Source organism: Bufo gargarizans, chromosome 5 (genome assembly GCF_014858855.1).
Source record: "Bufo gargarizans isolate SCDJY-AF-19 chromosome 5, ASM1485885v1, whole genome shotgun sequence".
In the NCBI taxonomy this organism is placed as follows: Eukaryota; Metazoa; Chordata; class Amphibia; order Anura; family Bufonidae; genus Bufo; species Bufo gargarizans.
Window position 1 is genome coordinate 276,735,335 of NC_058084.1, and position 22,021 is coordinate 276,757,355.

Sequence of the window (22,021 nt, forward strand, 5' to 3'; positions counted from 1 at the left end):
GGACTACCTAAAGAGGTTCTGACTGACCAGGGGACCCCTTTTATGTCCAAAGTCATGAGGGAACTCTGTAAGTTGCTGCATATCAAACAGTTACGGACATCCGTGTACCATCACGGTTTTGTTAAGAAGTTTAGCAAAACAATAAAAACCATGTTAAAAAAGGTGGTGTCTAAAGATAGGAAGGACTGGGACCTTCTTCTGCCCTATCTCATGTTCACTGTGCCTCAGGCCTCTACTGGGTTCTCGCCCTTCGAATTGCTATATGTCAGAGATCCTCGTGACTTGTTGGACGTAGCCAAAGAGGCGTGGGAACAGCAACCCACTCCGCATAAGTGTCCTTGAGTACATTACCAAGATGCAACAGCGGATAGAGACCATTTTGCCTCTTGTCAGGGAGGCAGCTCAGCAAGCCCAGAGTCGGATCTATAATCGGCAGGCTTGGGTCCTGATTTTGAGTGATCGGGTTTCGGTTCTGGTGCCGACCGTGGACAGTAAGTTCCTGGCCAGGTGGCACGGGCCCAATGAGTTACTTGAGAAAATTGGAAAACTACAAGGTAAACTACAGCCAGGGAGGCGAAAGCTGGAGCAGGTGTACCATGTGAATTTACTCAAACCGTGGAAAGATAGGGAAACCTATACTGAAGACAGCCCGCGGCCAGGTTTTCTAGGGGAAGCGGTTTCGGCCCCTCTGTCTGAAGCAAGGAAAACGGCTGTAATAAAATCACTGGAAAAAGTGCACCACAATGATATACAACTGACAATACTGGCTAATGCCTCAAGCTGATATTAAAAACGGAGACTTTAGCCAATGTATTCCAGTCAGGAACACAACAGAGCCCTTTTGCACTACCGTCAAGGTATCTCAGTGTGGCATGGGTCCTACTACTAGACTACCTATGGTGTGTGAACACAGTCTGAATGGTGCTAAGATCCAACTTGCAGCCAAGCTCCCACATACCTCCATAGTGAGATCACTCATGCAGTGGGAGAAGGGATAAGGCTGCAAGCCCCACCTATAACAGGCTACCAAGTGCACTAAAATGTGACCAGCATTACACAATGGCACATTCCATACATATAAAGAAAAATCACTAAAATAAAGTGGGAGGAACTACTCAAAAACACCAAGCACTTTAGCGTGTTTATAACGGGGAGAGCAATTCCTCCGCATGTGATCCATTGCTAGCGGCAATCCCCAGCAAAAATGCATACAATGGAGGATGTTGGCAGCGGACCGCTTGCATCACAAAGGCATCCTGCACAAGATGGAATAGTGTGTGGATGAAAATATACAAATAGTGATGGACGAACATCGGCCGGGATTGTTCGCGAATGTGATTGCGCAAATGCGTTCAAATGTTCGCGAACCGCAAGTTCGCGGCGGCCCCATTCACTTTAAAGGCAGGCGAACCTGGAATACATTCAGGTAATATTTGCAGCCACCAAATACTTACTAGAAGTCCACAAATAGTCCCACAACATGGACAGTGACATACCAGATGTATTATTCGAATTTGCAATCTCCATTCATTATTTTTTTCAATGCAAAATATCGGCAATGTAATTTTCACCTATGCGCATGCGCAAAATAGGCGCGGCCTACTACAGCAACTGGTTTCCACCAGACCAAAGTTGGATGCGATCAGAAAATATGGTTGGCCACAATTTTCGCGACGTTGAGGAAGAATTTCTGATCACTGTAAGTAATTTTGCATTAAAACTGTGTATTTGATTACATTTCACATGCAAGTTATAACAATATATGCTGTATATGCAGATTGAGTGTTTAAGAAAAGCGCCATTGCAAAAATCCCTAATGATGCAATTTATTTTTTCGCGGTACACACAACTATACATTTTATAAGGTCTCATGAGATATTAGTGATTAGTGCACTAAGTATTGTTGTGAGAACTTGCCTCTCCAGTACAGGCCCCAAAAATTAGCCAATAGGCATTCACCTGACAGCACACAACTTTGTAGGATTCTGTGGCTGGAGGGACATTAGGCGGTCACAGGATAAAAATTTTACTGTCGGCCAGTACAGGCCCCAAAAATTAGCCAATAGGCATTACCTGACAGAAAATAACTTTGGATTCTGTGGTTGGAGGTATATTAGGCGGTCACAGGATAAAAATGTACCTGTTGCCCAGTACAGGCCCCAAAAATTAGCCAAGAAGTATTCACCTGACAGCAAAGAACTTTGGATTCTGTGGCTGGAGGTACATTAGGTGGTCACAGGATAAATATGTAACTGTAGGCCAGTACAGGCCCCAAAAATTAGCCAATAGGCATTCACCTGACAGCAAAGAATTTGAGATTCTGTGGCTGGAGGTACATTAGGCGGTCACAGGATAAATTTGTAACTGTCGGCCAGTACAGGCCCCAAAAATTAGGCATTCAACGGACATAAAAGGCCTATTATGCCGCTGTATTTACCTAAGACAGGGACCATGATTTGTTCTGGGTGGTGGCAGATATTTGTGGGCTGTCATAAGGAAATTCAATCAAACATGGTGGACTCATCACATGTGTTGAATTCCTCCGAGATCCCCCCTGCTGCGCTGAACATCCTTTCGGACAGGACACTGGACAAGGGGTAAGCTAACAGTTCCATGGCAAATTGTGCCAGCTCTGGCCACAGGTCAAGCCTGCACACCCAGTAGTCCAGGGGTTCATCGCTTCTCAGAGCGTCCACATCGGCCGTTAACCCGATGTAGTTGGACACCTGTCGGTCTAGGCGTTCCCTGAGGCTGGATCTGTAGGACGGCTGTCGATGGGTTGGCTGCAAGAATGATCTTATATCTGAAGTGACCAACACATCTTCAAACCGCCCTCTTTTTCCATGCACTGTTGGATTGGTACCCGCAACTGTTTCTCTGTGAGTGGAAATTCCTCTGCCAGCGCACAAAAAAGCAGAATGCAGCATTTCTCGAAGCAAGTCCTGGAAGTGCTGCATTTTGACAGCCCGCTGTGATGGTGTTAACATTTCTGCCAGTTTGTACCGGGGGTCTAAGTACGTTGCCACCCAATATTGGTCCTTGCCCTTTATGCTTTTTATACGGGGATCCGTCTTCAAACATTGCAGCATGAAGGCCCCCATTTCCACTAAACTGGAAGCGGTAGAGTGGCCTGGATCCTGCTCTTCATCCAGGATAATGTCGTCTTCGTTCTCCTCCCCCATGCACGGACAACACCAGGGATCCCAGAAACGTTTAAAGCATGCTCTTCTTGCTCCTCCTCCGCCCCGCCACCATCCTTCTCTGACTCCTCTTCAGACTCTTGTTGTTGACTTGTCTCAGGTGGAGTAGCCCCCCCTTGGAATTCATCCAGCATTGCGACTTCCTCATCTTCCTGCTCCTCGATGGCTTGATCAATGACACGATGCAATGCATGCTCCAGAAAGAAGGCATAAGGTATGATGTCACTGATGGTGCCCTGGCTGCGACTGACCAGTTTGGTGATCTCATCAAATGGCCGCAGAAGTCTGCATGCGTCGCACATGAGCAGCCACTGGCGCGGTGAAAAAAAATAAGCTCCCCAGAACCTCTCCTGCCGCAGAGTTTGTACAGGTAGTCGTTAATTGCACGTTTCTGCTGGAGCAGCCTATCAAACATATGCAAGGTGGAGTTCCATCGTGTCAGGCAGTCACAAATCAGACGTCTGATGGACAGGTGGTGTCGCCGCTGAATGTCAGCAAGGCGAGCCATGGCCGTGTAAGATCTTCTAAAATGGCCAGAGATTTTCCTGACCTGCCGCAAAACGTCCTAGACCCTAGGGTATTTGGCAACAAATCGCTACATTACTAAATTCAGGACGTGTGCCCTGTTTCAGCACGATCAGCAAATTGGCACCATTGTCGCACACCACTTTACCAACTGTCAAATTGAGCGGGGTTAGCCACTGATCTGCCTGTGACTGCAAAGCTGAAAGGAGTGCATGACCGATGTGGCTCTTGGCTTCCAGGCACAACAGAAGCACCCCAACATGGCAACGTCTCACCTGTCACAACGAAAAGGTTCTGGGAATCTTGGGGGGTGCAGCAGAAATGACGGTAGCAGCGGAAAAGGAGGAGTCAGGCGAGGAGGAGAGGGAGGATGGAGTAAGAGGAGGCGGAGAAGAAGAGGCAGGCCTGCATGCAATCCGTGGCGGTAATGCCAAATCTACACGGGTGCCACGGGTTGCATGCTTGACGGCCGTCAGAAGGTTTACCCTGTGGGCACTAAAAGTTATGTACCTTCCCTGCCCATGTTTGCTAGAACACATGTCTGTGGTCAGATGTATCTTGGCACCGACACTGTGTGCCAGGGATACATTCACTTGCCGCTGAACGTGACCATATAGCTCTGGGATGCCCTTCTGGGAGAAATATTTCCTTTCGGGGACCTTCCATTGTGGTGTTCCAATGGCCACAAATTTTCTAAAGGCCTCGGAGTCCACCAGTTTATTTGGCAGTAGTTGTAGACAATGGCACAGTGGAAGGTGGAGTGGAGGATAACTGGGAGGAGAGAGGAGAAGGAGAAGAGGCAGGACATTGAGCCCTCGGAGCGTGGCTTTGTGGGTTCAGACGGTGTTGCTCCCACTGGGCTTGGTGATGGGAAGCCAAGTGCCTTCTTAAGGCTGTCATCCCTAGGTGAGTGTTGGGCTTGCCGCGACTTATGCGTTGACAGCACAGGCTGCAGATGGCAACATTATTGTCAGCAGCGGACACATAAAAAAAAAGCCCACACTGCGGAGCCATGTGCCAGCTTCCTGGGAGCGCCAGATGTGACCGTGCATGGTGGATGTTTCATTCCAGATACATTAGCAGTCTGCTTCTCCTCCTCCCTATCTGCTGCTCCATCTCTCCCTCTGAACTCCCCCCCTCTTCCTCTCTTGTGGGCACCCACGTGACGTCCATCGACACGTCATCATCGTATTCGTCACCTTCACCACCACTGACCTTAGAGATCTTGGAGTAGGCAGCAACAGCGGGGGCCACCCTCGTTAAGCTTATCTGGGTACTGTCGTCAGACTGCTAGGTGGCGACCGTTGATACCTCCTCTTCCTGATCCGATGCCAAAAATGGCTGCACATCGGTAAGGTCTTGTAATGGGTGGGAAAATAATTCCTCTGACTCGAATGGAGGGGATATGGTGGTGGTGTCTTTGGGGGTGCACACGCACGCACGTTCTGAAACTTCCCACTTGGGCTCCGGCCTGGTGCACCTGCCTGACCCCTACCACCCCTGCCGAATGGCCTGCCTCTTCCTCTGCCTAGTCTGGTGGTTCCAAATAAACCAAATGGATCCAACCGGACGTGACAAAAAAAACTGAAAACACTACAAAAGGCGCCACTCCCAAGAATATGAAGGAGATAGGTGTGGAGGATGATATTATAATAATAATATAAAAATATTAAATATAGAATACTCTCCTAAAGGGAGATTCCTTTTTATGAGAGTTAGAGTGCTCACTTCACAGGGGGAGGTAGTCACAGGATAAAGCTCAAGACACCCGTGACAAACTGCCCCCCTAGCCGGGATCTCATGTCAGATGATGTGAATTGATGGCAGCCAACAACAAGGCTTCTGATCAATGCAGTTTATTACAATAAAATATCCCAACGCGTTTCGGAGGTCTTATAATCCTCCTTCTTCAGGGGTATTAAGAAAGAAAAAAGTTTGAGACATACAATATAATCAAATCAGTTAAATACACAAAAAGTGCGCACAAAGAGATATAATCATAAATAAATAGATATGATATATACACATTCATATATTTTTTTATATCCAAGAACACCTGTGATCGCAGTTATACGCCTTCAGGGGTCTTTTCACAGAGGTCTTTAATACTTCAAAAGGAGATATTCCTTTTAGGTGAGCTTCCCCTTTAATGGGTATTTAAATGAAATTTAGGCAGCACATGGGGGTGGCGTGCAGGGAAAAAGAAGGCCCAAACCGGAAGTTAATGTCCCTCCCAGTATAAACCTAACAAGTGGCCACAGTGGGAAAGGAATATCGCAATTGACCAACCCCATATATTCTCAAGGTTGGATACACAGTCTTCACCATATATTCTGGTGTAAGACTATAGTTTGGGCCAGAAACTAACCGGATCGCCATGCGTTCCAGCGTGGAACGCACCGTGACTTCCGGAAAGCAGCCCGCACATCACTTCCTGTGCGTTCCACGGTGGAACGCACAGCGTCTTCCGGCAGAGATCGTGGCTCTCTCATACGTTCCATTACGGAACTCCACTGCAGATCCCGCCCAGGATGGCGAAACTGATGTTTTTAATAAACGAGGATGTTGTACCTATAGGTGGTTTTGCTATATATTGTACTGGAGGGGAAACCAAAAGGGGTGGGATAGGTGGCCTAATGCATAATAATTAATAAGGATATAAAACTAAAGGGTTCAATCTGCTAATGGTGTATAATATAATTATAATTGGTGGGAATAGATAAAATAGAATTTTGGAAAAAATGGAATTAGTAGAACTATATATATATATATATATATATATATATATATATATATATATATATATCTTAGATAATTAATAAGATGAAGAATGGGGATGGAATTAAAACCAATGATCAATAAAACTCAATAAAAAATCTATAAAATATAACTGGACTGCTGATATATTTAAAATTGAACTAGACTGCTGATATATTTTTAAAATATGAAATAGATCAATATGTTACTATGGGGAAGGGTTTGTGTGGTACGGCCCACGTAAAAGAGTGAACAAGAGCATTGGAGGAGATAAATCACATTCATAGTGCTACAATCCATATGTTGTTTGAATGTGAATACTTCATCATTCGAGGGATTTTTTATATTCCGAATGCCATGTGCAATCATAAGGCAACACTTACACCTACTACCTTTACACTTAGATACGCCTGGTGTGCCCTTTGATGTTTTGGGGAGGTGGTTTAGTTTCGTACAGGAAGGGGCCAATAGATTTTTTAAAGTTTTAGCTCTGCGGAACGTGAGGATGGGTGTGGAAGTAATGCCTTTGTTCAAAAGGGGATCGTTTAATAGTATAGACCATTTTTTTCTTAGAATTTCTCGGATCAGGTTATGTTGGGAACTATATCTAGTGACCAGACTTAAACGGCGGATTGAACCAGGGTCCTTTGTTCCGGATGCTGAGTTGTCTGCCTTTGGTTGTAGACTATCTTGTCAGGTAGTTTTCGAGATTCTTTTGATAGTTTTCTAATCATTTTTTCGAGTAACCTTTATCGCTGAATCTCTTTTTAAGGAACCCTATTTGACTCTTCTCAGTATGGTCGTCGGAACAATTTCTCCTGATCCTTTTTAGTTGACTGAAGGGGATGTTTCTGATCCACTTTGAATGATGACAACTCGTGTATTCCAAATAACTATTTGCGTCAACGGTCTTGAAGTGCGTCTGTGTCACAATTTTCTTATTCTCTATGGTGAGTTTGAGGTCTAGGAAAATAACCGATGTAGTACTATATTCCAAAGTGAAGGACAAATTCCAGTCATTTGAATTTAGTTTCTCAATAAAATTACATAGTGCCATACTATCACCCTCCCAAATAAAATAATATTGTCTATGTATCTACGGTAAAATTTAATATTCGGATGGGATAAAAGACCAAACTTCTCCTCAAACCTGCCCATAATCAAATTGGCGTAGGACGGCGCAAATTTTGTACCCATTGCCGTACCTTGAGTTTGCAAATAAAAGTTATTATTAAAAGTGAAATAATTATGTTTTAAAATAAATTCCATGGCCCTACCAATAAAATCCCTCTGACAATCTGGCATCTGCGCATCCTGGGATAACGTATGAATTATAACGGCGATACCTAATTCATGTCTGATATTCGTGTAAAGGGCTGACACAGGCTAGGGTATCACTAGGGCCAGCCAGCACTACAACTGTGTGCTCATCTATCAACACCGGCTAGACAATTGTTGTTTCAAGGAGCTTCTCATCAGAGCGGTAGGACCACCTGGTTATTTTCCGGTGCCGCCGAGCACCTTATCTCTTTTATATGACTGGGTTCTGTGCACTGTTACTACCTGTGTGGCTAACCGCCGTGTTGCTTCTTTTTGTTTGTTTTGTATTCAATTATCATGGGACCTATTTTCTAAAAATGATCATATTAAATGTTAAGTTTTAATTCTGAACACTCATTTCATATTCTCTTGTCTGATTCAGGTGGTCGCCCATAATTATCTAATTTGTTACTAGTATCACATCTAATGTAACCCAAATAAAATCATCTTCCCAACAAAAGCTTTCTAATGAGATAATCAGGTGGGCTGTATCCCTAATATAAGATGGGAGCTCAGTGACATATTTCTGTAAATAATTGTCCACATATGCCGATAGATTTGCCGTTACGCCCCCAACCCCTGATATGATCGGCCTACCTGGGGGATTGGTTAAAGATTTATGTATCTTTGGTAAGAAGTAAAAACGTGGAGTAGAGGGGTGTGTCGTTTGGAGAAAGTTTTTCAGTTTCTTATTAATTATACCCCCTTCATACCCTGATAGAACAAGATCATAGAGTAATTTCTTAAAATCCCGAGTGGGGTCCTCCGGGAGGGGTTTATAGAAATTTTTGTCTGAAAGAATCCTCATATATTCCGCAATATAATATTCTGTGTCAAGAATTACAATCCCCCCTCCCTTATCAGCACTTTTTATAACGATTTCCTTGTTCCTCATGAGGGTTTTGATGGCAAGTTTTTCTTTGTGTTTCAGATTATCCTTAATCTTGCACCCTAATCCCTTGTCGGTATTATCCGTTTTTGGTTTGGCTAGAACACCTTTGAGGTCCCTCATTGTCACGTCTTAGAAGTATTCAATATAGGGGCCTCTGCTTTCTAGTGGGTAAAAGGTGGATTTCCCTTTAAGGTCACAGGGGATAGGTGTCTGAATGGATGTGTCAATCAGAGCGGGGATCGGGTTAGACATACCCTTAGGTTCTAGAGATTTGCCCGCAAAGTGTCTCTATAGTGTTAGTTTCCTGATAAGTTGGTTTAGGTCAACAAATACCTCAAAGAGATCAGATTGATCAGTGGGACAGAATGAGAGTCCCTTGCTCAAAAGTGATATCTCACTGGAATCTAAATTGTACTTCGAGAGATTGAATATCCCCTTGGATCTTTCTACTACGGTGGGTGATGTTATTTCAGGTTCTTCTTTGGTTTTAATTTTTTCTTTGCGGGACTTTCTACGTTTTCCACCTCTTCTCCCTCTAGAGGTGGAAAACGTAGGTTTGGACATTACTCTATGATCTTGTTCTATCAGGGTATGAAGGGGGTATAATTAATAAGAAACTGAAAAACTTTCTCCAAACGACACACCCCTCTACTCCACGTTTTTACTTCTTACCAAAGATACATAAATCTTTAACCAATCCCCCAGGTAGGCCGATCATATCAGGGGTTGGGGGCGTAACGGCAAATCTATCGGCATATGTGGACAATTATTTACAGAAATATGTCACTGAGCTCCCATCTTATATTAGGGATACAGCCCACCTGATTATCTCATTAGAAAGCTTTTGTTGGGAAGATGATTTTATTTGGGTTACATTAGATGTGATACTAGTAACAAATTAGATAATTATGGGCGACCACCTGAATCAGACAAGAGAATATGAAATGAGTGTTCAGAATTAAAACTTAACATTTAATATGATCATTTTTAGAAAATAGGTCCCATGATAATTGAATACAAAACAAACAAAAAGAAGCAACACGGCGGTTAGCCACACAGGTAGTAACAGTGCACAGAACCCAGTCATATAAAAGAGATAAGGTGCTTGGTTGGGGGCGTAACGGCAAATCTATCGGCATATGTGGACAATTATTTACAGAAATATGTCACTGAGCTCCCCTCTTATATTAGGGATACAGCCCACATGATTATCTCATTAGAAAGCTTTTGTTGGGAAGATGATTTTATTTGGGTTAAATTAGATGTTTTTTTTCAGCCCTTTACACAAATATCAGACATGAATTAGGTATCGCCGCTATAATTCATAAGTTATCCCAGGATGCACAGATGCCAGATAGTCAGAGGGATTTTATTGGTAGGGCCATGGAATTTTTTTTAAAACATAAATATTTCACTTTTAATAATAACTTTTATTTGCAAACTCAAGGTATGGCAATGGGTACAAAATTTGCGCCGTCCTACGCCAATTTGTTTATGGGCAGGTTTGAGGAGAAGTTTGGTCTTTTATCCCATCCGAATATTAAATTTTACCGTAAATACATAGACGATATTATTTTTATTTGGCAGGGTGATAGTATGGCACTATGTAATTTTATTGAGAAACTAAATTCAAATGACTGGAATTTGTCCTTCACTTTGGAATATAGTACTGCATCGGTTATTTTCCTAGACCTCAAACTCACCATAGAAAATAAGAAAATTGTTACACAGACGCACTTCAAGACCGTTGACGCGAATAGTTATTTGGAATACACGAGTTGTCATCATTCAAAGTGGATTAGAAACATCCCCTTCAGTCAACTAAAAAGGATCAGGAGAAATTGTTCCGACGACCATACTGCGAAGAGTCAAATAGGGTTCCTTAAAAAGAGATTCAGCGATAAAGGTTACCCGAAAAAATGATTAGAAAACTATCAAAAGAATCTCGAAAACTACCCAATAAGATAGTCTACAACCAAAGGCAGACAACTCAGCATCCGGAACAAAGTACCCTGGTTCAATCCGCCGTTTAAGTCTGGTTACTAGATATAGTACCCAACATAACCTGATCCGAGAAATTCTAAGAAAAAACTGGTCTATACTATTAAAGGATCCCCTTTTGAACAAAGGCATTACTTCCACACCCATCCTCACGTTCCGCAGAGCTAAAACTATTGGCCCCTTCCTGTACGAAACTAAACCACCTCCCCAAAACATCAAAGGGCACACCAGGCGTATCTAAGTGTAAAGGTAGTAGGTGTAAGTGTTGCCTTATGATTGCACATGGCATTTGGAATATTAAAAATCCCTCGAATGATGAAGTATTCACATTCAAACAACATATGGATTGTAGCACTATGAATGTGATTTATCTCCTCCAATGCTCTTGTTCACTCTTTTACGTGGGCCGTACCACACAAACCCTGCGTGAAAGAATGAATGAGCACCGCTCCAATATTACGAGAAAAGTGCTCACTCATAGCGTCTCTAGACACTTTGCTAAAGTACATGATAGCGACCCTACATGCCTACGTGTTACACCAATTGAACAGGTTACACACTGTTTTCAGACACTGTGCAAAAAAGAAATGTACTGGATATTCCACCTGAACACCCTAACACCATTCGGTCTTAATGAGTGCCTCGAATATGTTAATTTAAAAAAAAAACGATTTAAGGAATTAATCAATATCCCCTTAAGTAATTTATGTAAGTAACCAATATCCTATTAATTCATTTAGTTTTATCATTCCAATGATATCTATTTACAGATATATCTTTAGCTTTATTATTTACAGATGTATATTTATTCAATTATTTATTTATTTACAAGTTGTTTTTTTTCCCCATAGTAACATATTGATCTATTTCATATTTTAAATATATCAGCAGTCTAGTTCAATTTTAAATATATCAGCAGTCCAGTTATATTTTATAGATTTTTTATTGAGTTTTATTGATCATTGGTTTTAGTTCCATCCCCATTCTTCATCTTATTAATTATCTAAGAGATATTTATATTATACAGGTCCTTCTCAAAAAATTAACATATTGTGATAAAGTTCATTATTTTCTGTAATGTACTGATAAACATTAGACTTTCATATATTTTAGATTCATTACACACCAACTGAAGTAGTTCAAGCCTTTTATTGTTTTAATATTGATGATTTTGGCATACAGCTCATGAAAACCCAAATTTCCTATAAAAAAAATTAGCATATTTCATCCGACCAATAAAAGAAAAGTGTTTTTAATACAAAAAAAGTCAACCTTCAAATAATTATGTTCAGTTATGCACTCAATACTTGGTCGGTAATCCTTTTGCAGAAATGACTGCTTCAATGCGGCGTGGCATGGAGGCAATCAGCCTGTGGCACTGCTGAGGTGTTATGGAGGCCCAGGATGCTTCGATAGCGGCCTTAAGCTCATCCAGAGTGTTGGGTCTTGCGTCTCTCAACTTTCTCTTCCCAATATCCCACAGATTCTCTATGGGGTTCAGGTCAGGAGAGTTGGCAGGCCAATTGAGCACAGTAATACCATGGTCAGTAAACCATTTACCAGTGGTTTTGGCACTGTGAGCAGGTGCCAGGTCGTGCTGAAAAATGAAATCTTCATCTCCATAAAGCTTTTCAGCAGATGGAAGCATGAAGTGCTCCAAAATCTCCTGATAGCTAACTGCATTGACCCTGCCCTTGATAAAACACAGTGGACCAACACCAGCAGCTGACATGGCACCCCAGACCATCACTGACTGTGGGTACTTGACACTGGACTTCAGGCATTTTGGCATTTCCCTCTCCCCAGTCTTCCTCCAGACTCTGGCACCTTGATTTCCAAATGACATGCAAAATTTGATTTAATCCGAAAAAAGTACTTTGGACCACTGAGCAACAGTCCAGTGCTGCTTCTCTGTAGCCCAGGTCAGGCGCTTCTGCCGCTGTTTCTGGTTCAAAAATGGCTTGACCTGGGGAATGCGGCACCTGTAGCCCATTTCCTGCACACGCCAGTACACGGTGGCTCTGGATGTTTCTACTCCAGACTCAGTCCACTGCTTCCGCAGGTCCCCCAAGGTCTGGAATTGGTACTTCTCCACAATCTTCCTCAGGGTCCGGTCACCTCTTCTCGTTGTGCAGCGTTTTCTGCCACACTTTTTCCTTCCCACAGACTTCCCACTGAGGTGCCTTGATACAGCACTCTGGGAACAGCCTATTCGTTCAGAAATTTCTTTCTGTGTCTTACCCTCTTGCTTGAGGGTGTCAATGATGGCCTTCTGGACAGCAGTCAGGTCGGCAGTCTTACCCATGATTGGGGTTTTGAGTAATGAACCAGGCTGGGAGTTTTTAAAAGCCTCAGGAATCTTTTGCAGGTGTTTAGAGTTAATTAGTTGATTCAGATGATTAGGTTAATAGCTCGTTTAGAGAACCTTTTCATGATATGCTAATTTTTTGAGATAGGAATTTGGGGTTTTCATGAGCTGTATGCCAAAATCATCAATATTAAAACAATAAAAGGCTTGAACTACTTCAGTTGGTGTGTAATGAATCTAAAATATATGAAAGTCTAATGTTTATCAGTACATTACAGAAAACAATGAACTTTATCACAATATGCAAATTTTTTGAGAAGGACCTATATATATATAGTTCTATTAATTCCATTTTTTCTAAAATTCTTTTTTATCTATTCCCACCAATTATAATTATATTATACACCATTAGCAGATTGAGCCCTTTTAGTTTTATATCCTTATTAATTATTATGCATTAGGCCACCTATCCCACCCCTTTTGGTTTCCCCTCCAGTACAATATATAGCAAAACCACCTATAGGTACAACATCCTCGTTTATTAAAAACATCAGTTTCGCCACCCTGGGCGGGATCTGCAGTGGAGTTCCGTAATGGAACGTATGAGGGAGCCACGATCTCTGCCGGAAGACGCTGTGCGCTCCACCGTGGAATGCACAGGAAGTGATGTGCGGGCTGCTTACCGGAAGTCACTGTGCGTTCCACGCTGGAACGCATGGCGATCCGGTTAGTTTCTGGCCCCAAACTATAGTCTTACACCAGAATATATAGTGAAGACTGTGTATCCAACCTTGAGAATATATGGGGTTGGTCAATTGCGATATTCCTTTCTCACTGTGGCCACTTGTTAGGTTTATACTGGGAGGGATATTAACTTCCGGTTTGGGCCTTCTTTTTCCCTGCACGCCACCCCCATGTGCTGCCTAAATTTCATTTAAATACCCATTAAAGGGGAAGCTCACCTAAAAGGAATATCTCCTTTTGAAGTATTGGAGACCTCTGTGAAAAGACCCCTGAAGGTAAAAAATCTTTTGAATGTTCTAATACATTGCTAAAAATGGAACCTAAATCTGCTTGGAGTGAGGATTGGGTTGATATAATGATTCATATATTATAGGACACTGTCTACAAATGGAATATATTAGTCTGACTCTTTATTTTACTTGATATTCTTGATATAACTGCGATCACAGGTGTTCTTGGATATAAGAAAAATATATGAATGTGTATATATCATATCTATTTATTTATTTATGATTATATCTCTTTGTGCGTACTTTTTGTGTATTTAACTGATTTGATTATATTGTATGTCTCAAGCTTTTTTCTTTCTTAATACCCCTGAAGGAGGATTATAAGACCTCCGAAATGCGTTGGGATATTTTATTGTAATAAACTGCATTGATCCGAAGCCTTGTTGTTGGCTGCCATCAATTCACATCATCTGACATGAGATCCCGGCTAGGGGGGCAGTTAGTCACGGGTGTCTTGAGCTTTATCCTGTGACTACCTCCCCCTGTGAAGTGAGCACTCTAACTCTCATAAACAGGAATCTCCCTTTATGAGAGTATTCTATATTTTATATTTTTATATTATTATTATAATATCATCCTCCGGTTTAGGGGGCACTATCCACCACACCTATCCCCTTCATATTCTTGGCGCCTTTTGTAGTGTTTTCATTTTTTTTAATCACGTCCAGTTGGATCCATTTGGTTTATTTCGAACCACCAGACTAGGTTCACCCGCCATTGGTATTTGTCTATTGGGAATGAAAAAAAATTTCACCTCCCTATAACACTTGTGCAGCCTTCCCCAAATAGTCATTGAACGGCACTTAGTTTGTGGTGCTATTTTATATAGTATATTTTATACTTTTCCTTCTATTCACACTTCCATCTTTTCCATCCCTCTGGCGCCTTTTCCCCAGGACCTCTAATCCTGGGGGAACCACTCAACCATTTTTTTTTCTTGTCTCTTATTGTCTTCCTCTGCCTGTCATTTTCAAAATTACATTGTGACAAAAGTCCTTATAGAAGAGCAGTATTTGTGTAAGAAGGTATATCACACCCCTGCCTCAACCAGTTTTTTTTGGGGGCAACTGGTAAATCACACCTGTAGAAATTATTGGCTCCAGTAGTGTAGATGCGGTACCGCAGCAAAACCACAGACAAATGCTGCACTACCTAAATGCACTATATAGAAAGTATATTATTTGTGTATATAACACCCCTGCTTCAATCCGTTTTTTTGGGGGGCAACTGGTTAATCATACCAGTAGAAATTATTTCTTCAAATAGTGTTTGTCACTCTGTGTAGATGCGGTAACGCAGCAAAACCGCAGACAAATGCTGAACTCCCTAAATGCACTATATGGAACGTATATTATTGGTATATGAAATCCCTGCTTCAATCAGTTTTTTAGGGGAGCAACTGGTTGATCACACCAGTAGAAATTATTTCTTCAAATAGTGTTTGTCACCCTGTGTAGATGCGGTTATGCAGCAAAACCGCAGACAAATGCTGCACTACCTAAATGCACTATATAGAAAGTATATTATTGGTATATAACACCCCTGCTTCAATCAGTTTTTTTGGGGGGGCAACTGGTTAATCACACCAGTAGAAATTATTTTTTCAAATAGTCTTTTTTTACTCTGTGCAGATGTGGTAATGCAACAAAACCGCAAACAAATGCTGCACTACCTAAATGCACTATATAGAAAGTATATTATTGGTAAATAACACCCCTGACTCAATCAGGTTTTTGGGGGGGGCAACTGGTAACTCACACCAGTAGATTATTTGTTCCAATAGCGTTTGGCACAGTGTGTGGCTGCAATATCGCAGCAGAACCGCACACAACTACTGCACAATACAATTGCACTATAATATACTTTCTATGTTAGAAAGTATATTATAAGTATATTAAACCCCTCAGTATGTCACACATCAACAGCACACCTATACCAGTCCTTAAAAGGACTTTTGTGGCCCTATTAGCTAGCGATTTGTGTCCCTAACGGTCTGTCCCTGCTCCGCACATCAACCTCTCCCTACACTGATCAGGTTTATTTATAAGGTAGGAGGTATGTCCATGTGCTGAAACGTCTCAATTGGCTGTCCTATACCACCTGATGGATGTGTCATGGTTCGGAGTTCTTCACAATGTAAAAGAATATGTCGGGTGTGAATATCGCCATATGTTCGCATGTTCGGCGAATCGCGAATGCGCAAAGTTCGCCGCGAAACGACCGCCGGGCGAACCGCAATGCCATCTCTATATGCAAATACATAAATCACTGGAAAAGGTGAACCACAATTTTATGCAACTGGCTAATCCCTCAGGCTAAACATTTAGACTTTAGCCAATGTATTTCAGTCAGTAACACAACTGAGCCATTTTGCACCACCGTCAATGTATCTCCGTGTGGCATGGGTCCTACCACTAGACTACCTATGGTGTGTGAACACAGTTTGAAGGGTGCGAATATCCAACTCACAGCCAAGCTCCCACATACCTCCATAGTGAGATTACTCATGCAGTGGGAGAAGGGATAAGGCTGCAAGCCCCTTGACACAGGATACCAGGGGCACTAGAATGTTACCAGCATTACGCAATGGCACATTCCATACATATAAAGGAAAATCACTAAAATAAAGTGGCCTAAATGGGAGGAAATGCTCAAATTCCCCAAACACTGTATCGTGTTTATAACCGGGGGAGCAATTCCTCCGCATGTGATCCGTTGCAAGGAGGCCAGGGAGTTTATTAGCCAGAACACAGATGTGTTCTTAAAACTCCATGGACTCATTTCCATAATTCAGCATGACATTGTCACTGAGCCTCAGGTGAAAGTCTGGTTAAAACCATACCGTGTACCTGAGGCTCGGCGACAAGCCATCTTGGAGGAAGTGTAACTAATGCTGCAATTAGACGTCATAGAGGAGTCTAAAATTGAGTGGGCCAGCCCTATAGTATTGATACCCAAACTGGGCGGAACGTTACGGTTTTGTAACGACTTTATAAAATTTAAGGAGATTTCTAAGTTCGATGCATATTCCATGCCCTGAGTCGACGAGCTAATTGAAAGGTTAGGACAAGCCTGATATTTTTTTGTTTTGGACCTCACGAAAGGATATTGACAGGTACCCTTAACTTAGGCTACTAAAGAGAAAACTGCCTTCATCACACCGGAGGGGTTATATCAGTACAAGGTGTTGCCCTTTGGTTTGCATGGTGCCCCTGCCACCTTTCAAAGGCTAATGGATATTGTACTTCATCCACATCGTCAGTATGCTTCGGCGTACCTGGATGATATCGTCATCCACAGTACCAACTGGGAAAGTCACCTACCCAAAGTAAAGGCTGTAGTGGACTCCCTTAAGAAGGCTGGGCTAACCGCTAACCCAAAAAAATGTGCGATAGGGTTAGAGGAGACTAAGTACCTGGGGTATGTCATTGGGTGCGGAGTTATCAAACCTCAAGTGAACAAAATCGAGGCAATTTGGAATTGGCCCTGACCTGTCACCACTAGGCAAGTAAAGTCCTCCTGGGAATGGTGGACTATTATATGAGGTTTGTTCCCCACTGTACAATGGCAACCATCGGCCCCCTGTCATTGCAGAGTGGGGGCCAATGGAGAGACAGAGGGTGTCTCCTCCCTCTGCAAACCCTTTAGATAACGCGTTCTGCATTGACCACAGCATATAAAGAGTTAATCCACGACATCAGAGCTTTCAGTGATTCTGGCTGATGCAGCAGGGGCCTGGCTGTCAGTAACAGCCAGACCCCTGCACCGTTAGAGCAATTACCACTCCTGCACCATAATATTATGGCGGAGGCCGGGAAATCGCTTCAAAATTTTATTTTGGCTTCCCACTGCATCATATGCCTTATTAAATGGTGCCATTTAAAACTTCAACTTGCCCTGCAAGAAAAACAAGCCTCATACTGATATGTCAATGATAAAATGAAAAAGTTATGGCTCCGGGAAAGCAGGAAGTAAAAAAACTGAATGCAAAAATTGAAAATCCTAGGGTCCCCAAGGGGTTAAGGCCTAATGCTTATGTCTCTAATCTATTTCTGTTTTGCTTTGTATGGAGCCATGGTAGGACACCTGGACATTTTATGGAGACTTACTTTTGATGGCTTAAAGAGGCCCTTTCTGGTGGATTCCCTATAAATCCAGCATACAGAATGTGTCATGTCCCAATCCAATCCAACGAACAGAGCTTTTCTCGCATAGTAGCTTTGTTGTGCATGAGGACTGAAATAAATGAATAGTGCTATTGGGATGTCACCATTATTTGAACTTGTTGTATTACAATGAGCAATTTTATTGTAAACTCCATCACACTGTCACGTACCGGCAGGACAGGTAGTGGATCCTCTGGACCAGAGAGGCGATGGCGCAGGTTGTACTAAAGGACCGGTTCTAAGCAGTTACTGGTCTTCACCAGAGCCCGCCGCAAGGCAGGATGGATTTGCTGCGGCGGTAACTACCAGGTCGTGTCCCCTAGTAACAACTCGACCTCTCTGGCAGCTGATAAAGCGTGGTACACAGGGAGAAGGCAAGAGCGTAGTCGGACGTAGCAGAGGTCAGGGCAGGCGGCAAGGTTCAAAGGCGAGTAGACGGTAGCAACGGGTTCGGCAACAGGCAAGGCAAACTAACACAGTGGAACGCTTTCTCTGAGGCACAAGGCACAAAGATCCGGCAGGAAGCTGTGGGAGGAGAAGGTATAAATGGGCAGTGCACAGGTGCAGCCTAATTAAGTCAGCACTGCCTCTCACAAACCTTAACCCTTAATAACCCCTTTGGACCAGGCACCAATCACTGGTGCACTGGCCCTTTGAATCTAAGAGTCCCGGCACGCGTGCGCCCTAGAGAGCGAGGACGCACACGCTGAGACACTGGAGTGCTGCCTGGGGGCATACGCTGTGAGCGCTCCGAGGCCAGCAGGGGACCCGGAGCGCTCAGCGTAACACACACTTACCTAGAATGTTTTATTAATTTATTTTTGTTTTATCCAGATCTGTGACTGTGATCTGTGAATGACAAAGTACTACATTCTCTTCTCCCTGGTACATCCCTCTACTTCATTTTTAAGTTCTGCCAAACCTTCAACATGTTGAGATATCATTGTTAGTAACCAATTCCCAGTTATGTAATTAACTACATCTGGTATAGGAAAAAAGATTTGGATGAGAGAAAATTTAGCTGGATGCCCTCTCTCAGCAGCTTTAGGCGGGATGTGGTGTACCACCAATATTCACCTAGATGAACTTACAATTTTTAGATTGCATGCATAACATAAACCAATAAACTAAAATGCTGTTCTTTCTAGATTCTACTGCAAGGTAAAAACCCTGGAATAATGTGGGAGTTCTCAGTGCCCAAACAAGAGAATGAGAAGAGGTTGACACCAAAGCACAACTTTACATGGGCCATTATTCGCTCAGAGTGTTCAGCTTCATGTGGTGGAGGTACGGTTACACTATTTCATTTTATTTGTGTAGATATTGCTAGTTTCTAAAATGTCTTGTAAACATGGCTAATGGTTCTATCTACCTGCTTTCACAAAATACTGATTCAGGGGTGCGATATAACTGCTTCCACCAAATATTGATTGAGGCCTGCGATACACTGGCTTCCACAAAATACTGTTTGAGGGGTGCGATATACCTGCTTGTACAAAATACTGATTAAGGGGTTCTATATGCCTGCTTCGACAGAATACTGATTGAGGGGTTCAAGATACCTACTTTAAACTTTTCTGGGATCCCTGGTGTTGTCCGTGAATGGGGGGAGGAGACCAAAGACGACATTCTCCTGGGCGATGAGCAGGGGCCAGGGCGCTCCACAAACACAAAATGGCGGACATGTTACCAACATCACACAGGGCTGTTAGAATGCAGCATTTCCATGCCTTGCTGCGAGAGATGTTGCATTCTGCTGTTGCGGGCGCTGTTAGAGGAATTTCCAACCACAGAAAAACAGGTGCAGGTTCCAATCCTACCGCACCTGCAAGAAAAGGGCGGTTTGAAGATGTGTTGGTCACTTTGGATATGAGATCATTCTTGGAGTAAACCCATCGACAGCCGCCCTCTGGATCCAGCCTCAGGGAATGCCTAGACTGACAGGTGTCCGACTACATCGAGTTAACGGCCGATGTGGACGCTTTTAGAAGCCAGAAACCCCTGGACTACAGGTTGTGCAGGCTTGACCTGTGGCCAGAGCTGGCACAATTTGCCATGGAACTCTTGGCTTGCCCCTCGTAGATTGCCCTTTCCGAAATGACGTTCAGCACAGCAGAGGAGTTGTGACTGATAAGCGCACTCGCCTAGCTCACAAAAGTGTAAACTACCTCCCATTTCTAAAAATGAATGAGGCATGGATCTTGGAGGAATTAAACACCTGTGACGACCACGTGTAATTGAATTTCATCATGCCAGCCCACACATATCCGCCACCACACAGAACAAAGAATGGTTCTTGTCTTATGTATATACAGTAGCATAAAAGGCCTTTTCTGTCCAGTGAATGCCTAATATTTGGGGCCTGTACTTCACTGGCCTGCAGTAAAAGAGTTATCCAGTGACAATCTAATATACCTCCAGCCACATAATCACTTGTTCTTTTTTGTCCTGTGAATGCCTAATGTTTGGGGCCACTGGCCTGCAGTAAAATTGTTATCCACTGACCGTCTAATATACTTCCAGCCACATAATCACTTATTATTTTCTGTCTGGTGAATGCCTAATATTTGGGGCCTGTACTCCACTGGCCTGCAGTAAAATTGTTATCCACTGACCGTCTAATATACCTCAGCAACATAATCACTTGTTCTTTTCTGTCCGGTGAATGCATAATTTTTGCGCTCTTGGATGTCGTCCGTAGACTTGTTCTTTTCTGTCCGGTGAATGCATAATTTTTGGGCTCTTGGATGTCGTCCGTAGACAACAAAAAAATGGAGATTTACCTGTGGCTTGGTTGACTCTATTGTTATGAGCAAATTCCACCCAGGGAAGATGCTTTACCCAGTCGTCCTTATGGGCATTGGTGAAATGTTGCTGGAAGCTGACCAATATTTGGTTCATGCATTCCACTTGGCCGTTAGACTGTGGATGATAGGCAGAAGAAAAGTCCAAAGAGACATTTATAGACTTACATAAAGATCTCTGGAACCGGGAGGTGAATTGTACTCCTCTATCCAAGATGATATGGAGAGGAAATCCATGAAGGCGGAAGATATCTAAAATGAATAGCTCAGCCAGACGAGGCGCAGATGGCAGACCTGGAAGCGGAATAAAGTGTGACATCTTAGAAAAACAGTCAACGACAACCCAAATGACTGTACAGCCCTCAGAGACAGGTAAATCGGTTATAAAGTCCATACCAATATGCTTCCAGGGGACCTCAGGCACCAGTAGTGGCAATAATAAACCTGCAGGTTTCAGTCTGGGAGACTTATTCTGGGCACTCAAGGTACAGGAAGCCACAAAGTCTCCAATATCCACAGTTATGGATGGTCACCAGTAATGTCTGGAGATGAGATTCAAGGTCCCCCTGTTGACCTGGATGGCCAGCAATCTTGGATACATGCCCCCACCATAAAACCTTCCTTCATTTAGCTTCTGGAACAAAGATCTTACCTGGAGGAAGCTTGGACAGGTTGATTGGAGCCACTGGGACTACTTTAGTTAGTTTAATGATGAACTGGGGTTCGTCTTCTGAATCTATGGTTTCAAAGGACCTGGAGAGAGCGTCCACTTTGATATTTTTGTCAGCGGACCAAAAATGCAGTTGAAAATTAAATCAGGCAAAGAAGAGAGACCAATGAGCCTGACGATGATTGAGTCGTTGAGCTGTCTGCAAATAGGTCAGGTTCTTATGATCGGTGTAAATTATGACCAGTAGGCTAGAACCTTCCAGAAGATATCTCCATTCCTCTAGAGCCAACTTAATTGCTAGGAGTTCCCTGTCCCCAATAGAATAGTTTTTTTCGGCAGTGGAA

General features: G+C 42.9%; 1 protein-coding gene across 1 annotated transcript in view; it reads left to right on the plus strand.

Moving 5' to 3' along the window:
- Positions 1–22,021, plus strand: part of ADAMTS16 (ADAM metallopeptidase with thrombospondin type 1 motif 16) — a 366,708-nt gene that overhangs the window by 266,673 nt on the left and 78,014 nt on the right. The window contains exon 15 of the mRNA XM_044295482.1: positions 19,352–19,490. Coding sequence (XP_044151417.1) covers positions 19,352–19,490 — 139 coding nt within the window. The remainder of the gene's footprint in view (positions 1–19,351; positions 19,491–22,021) is intronic.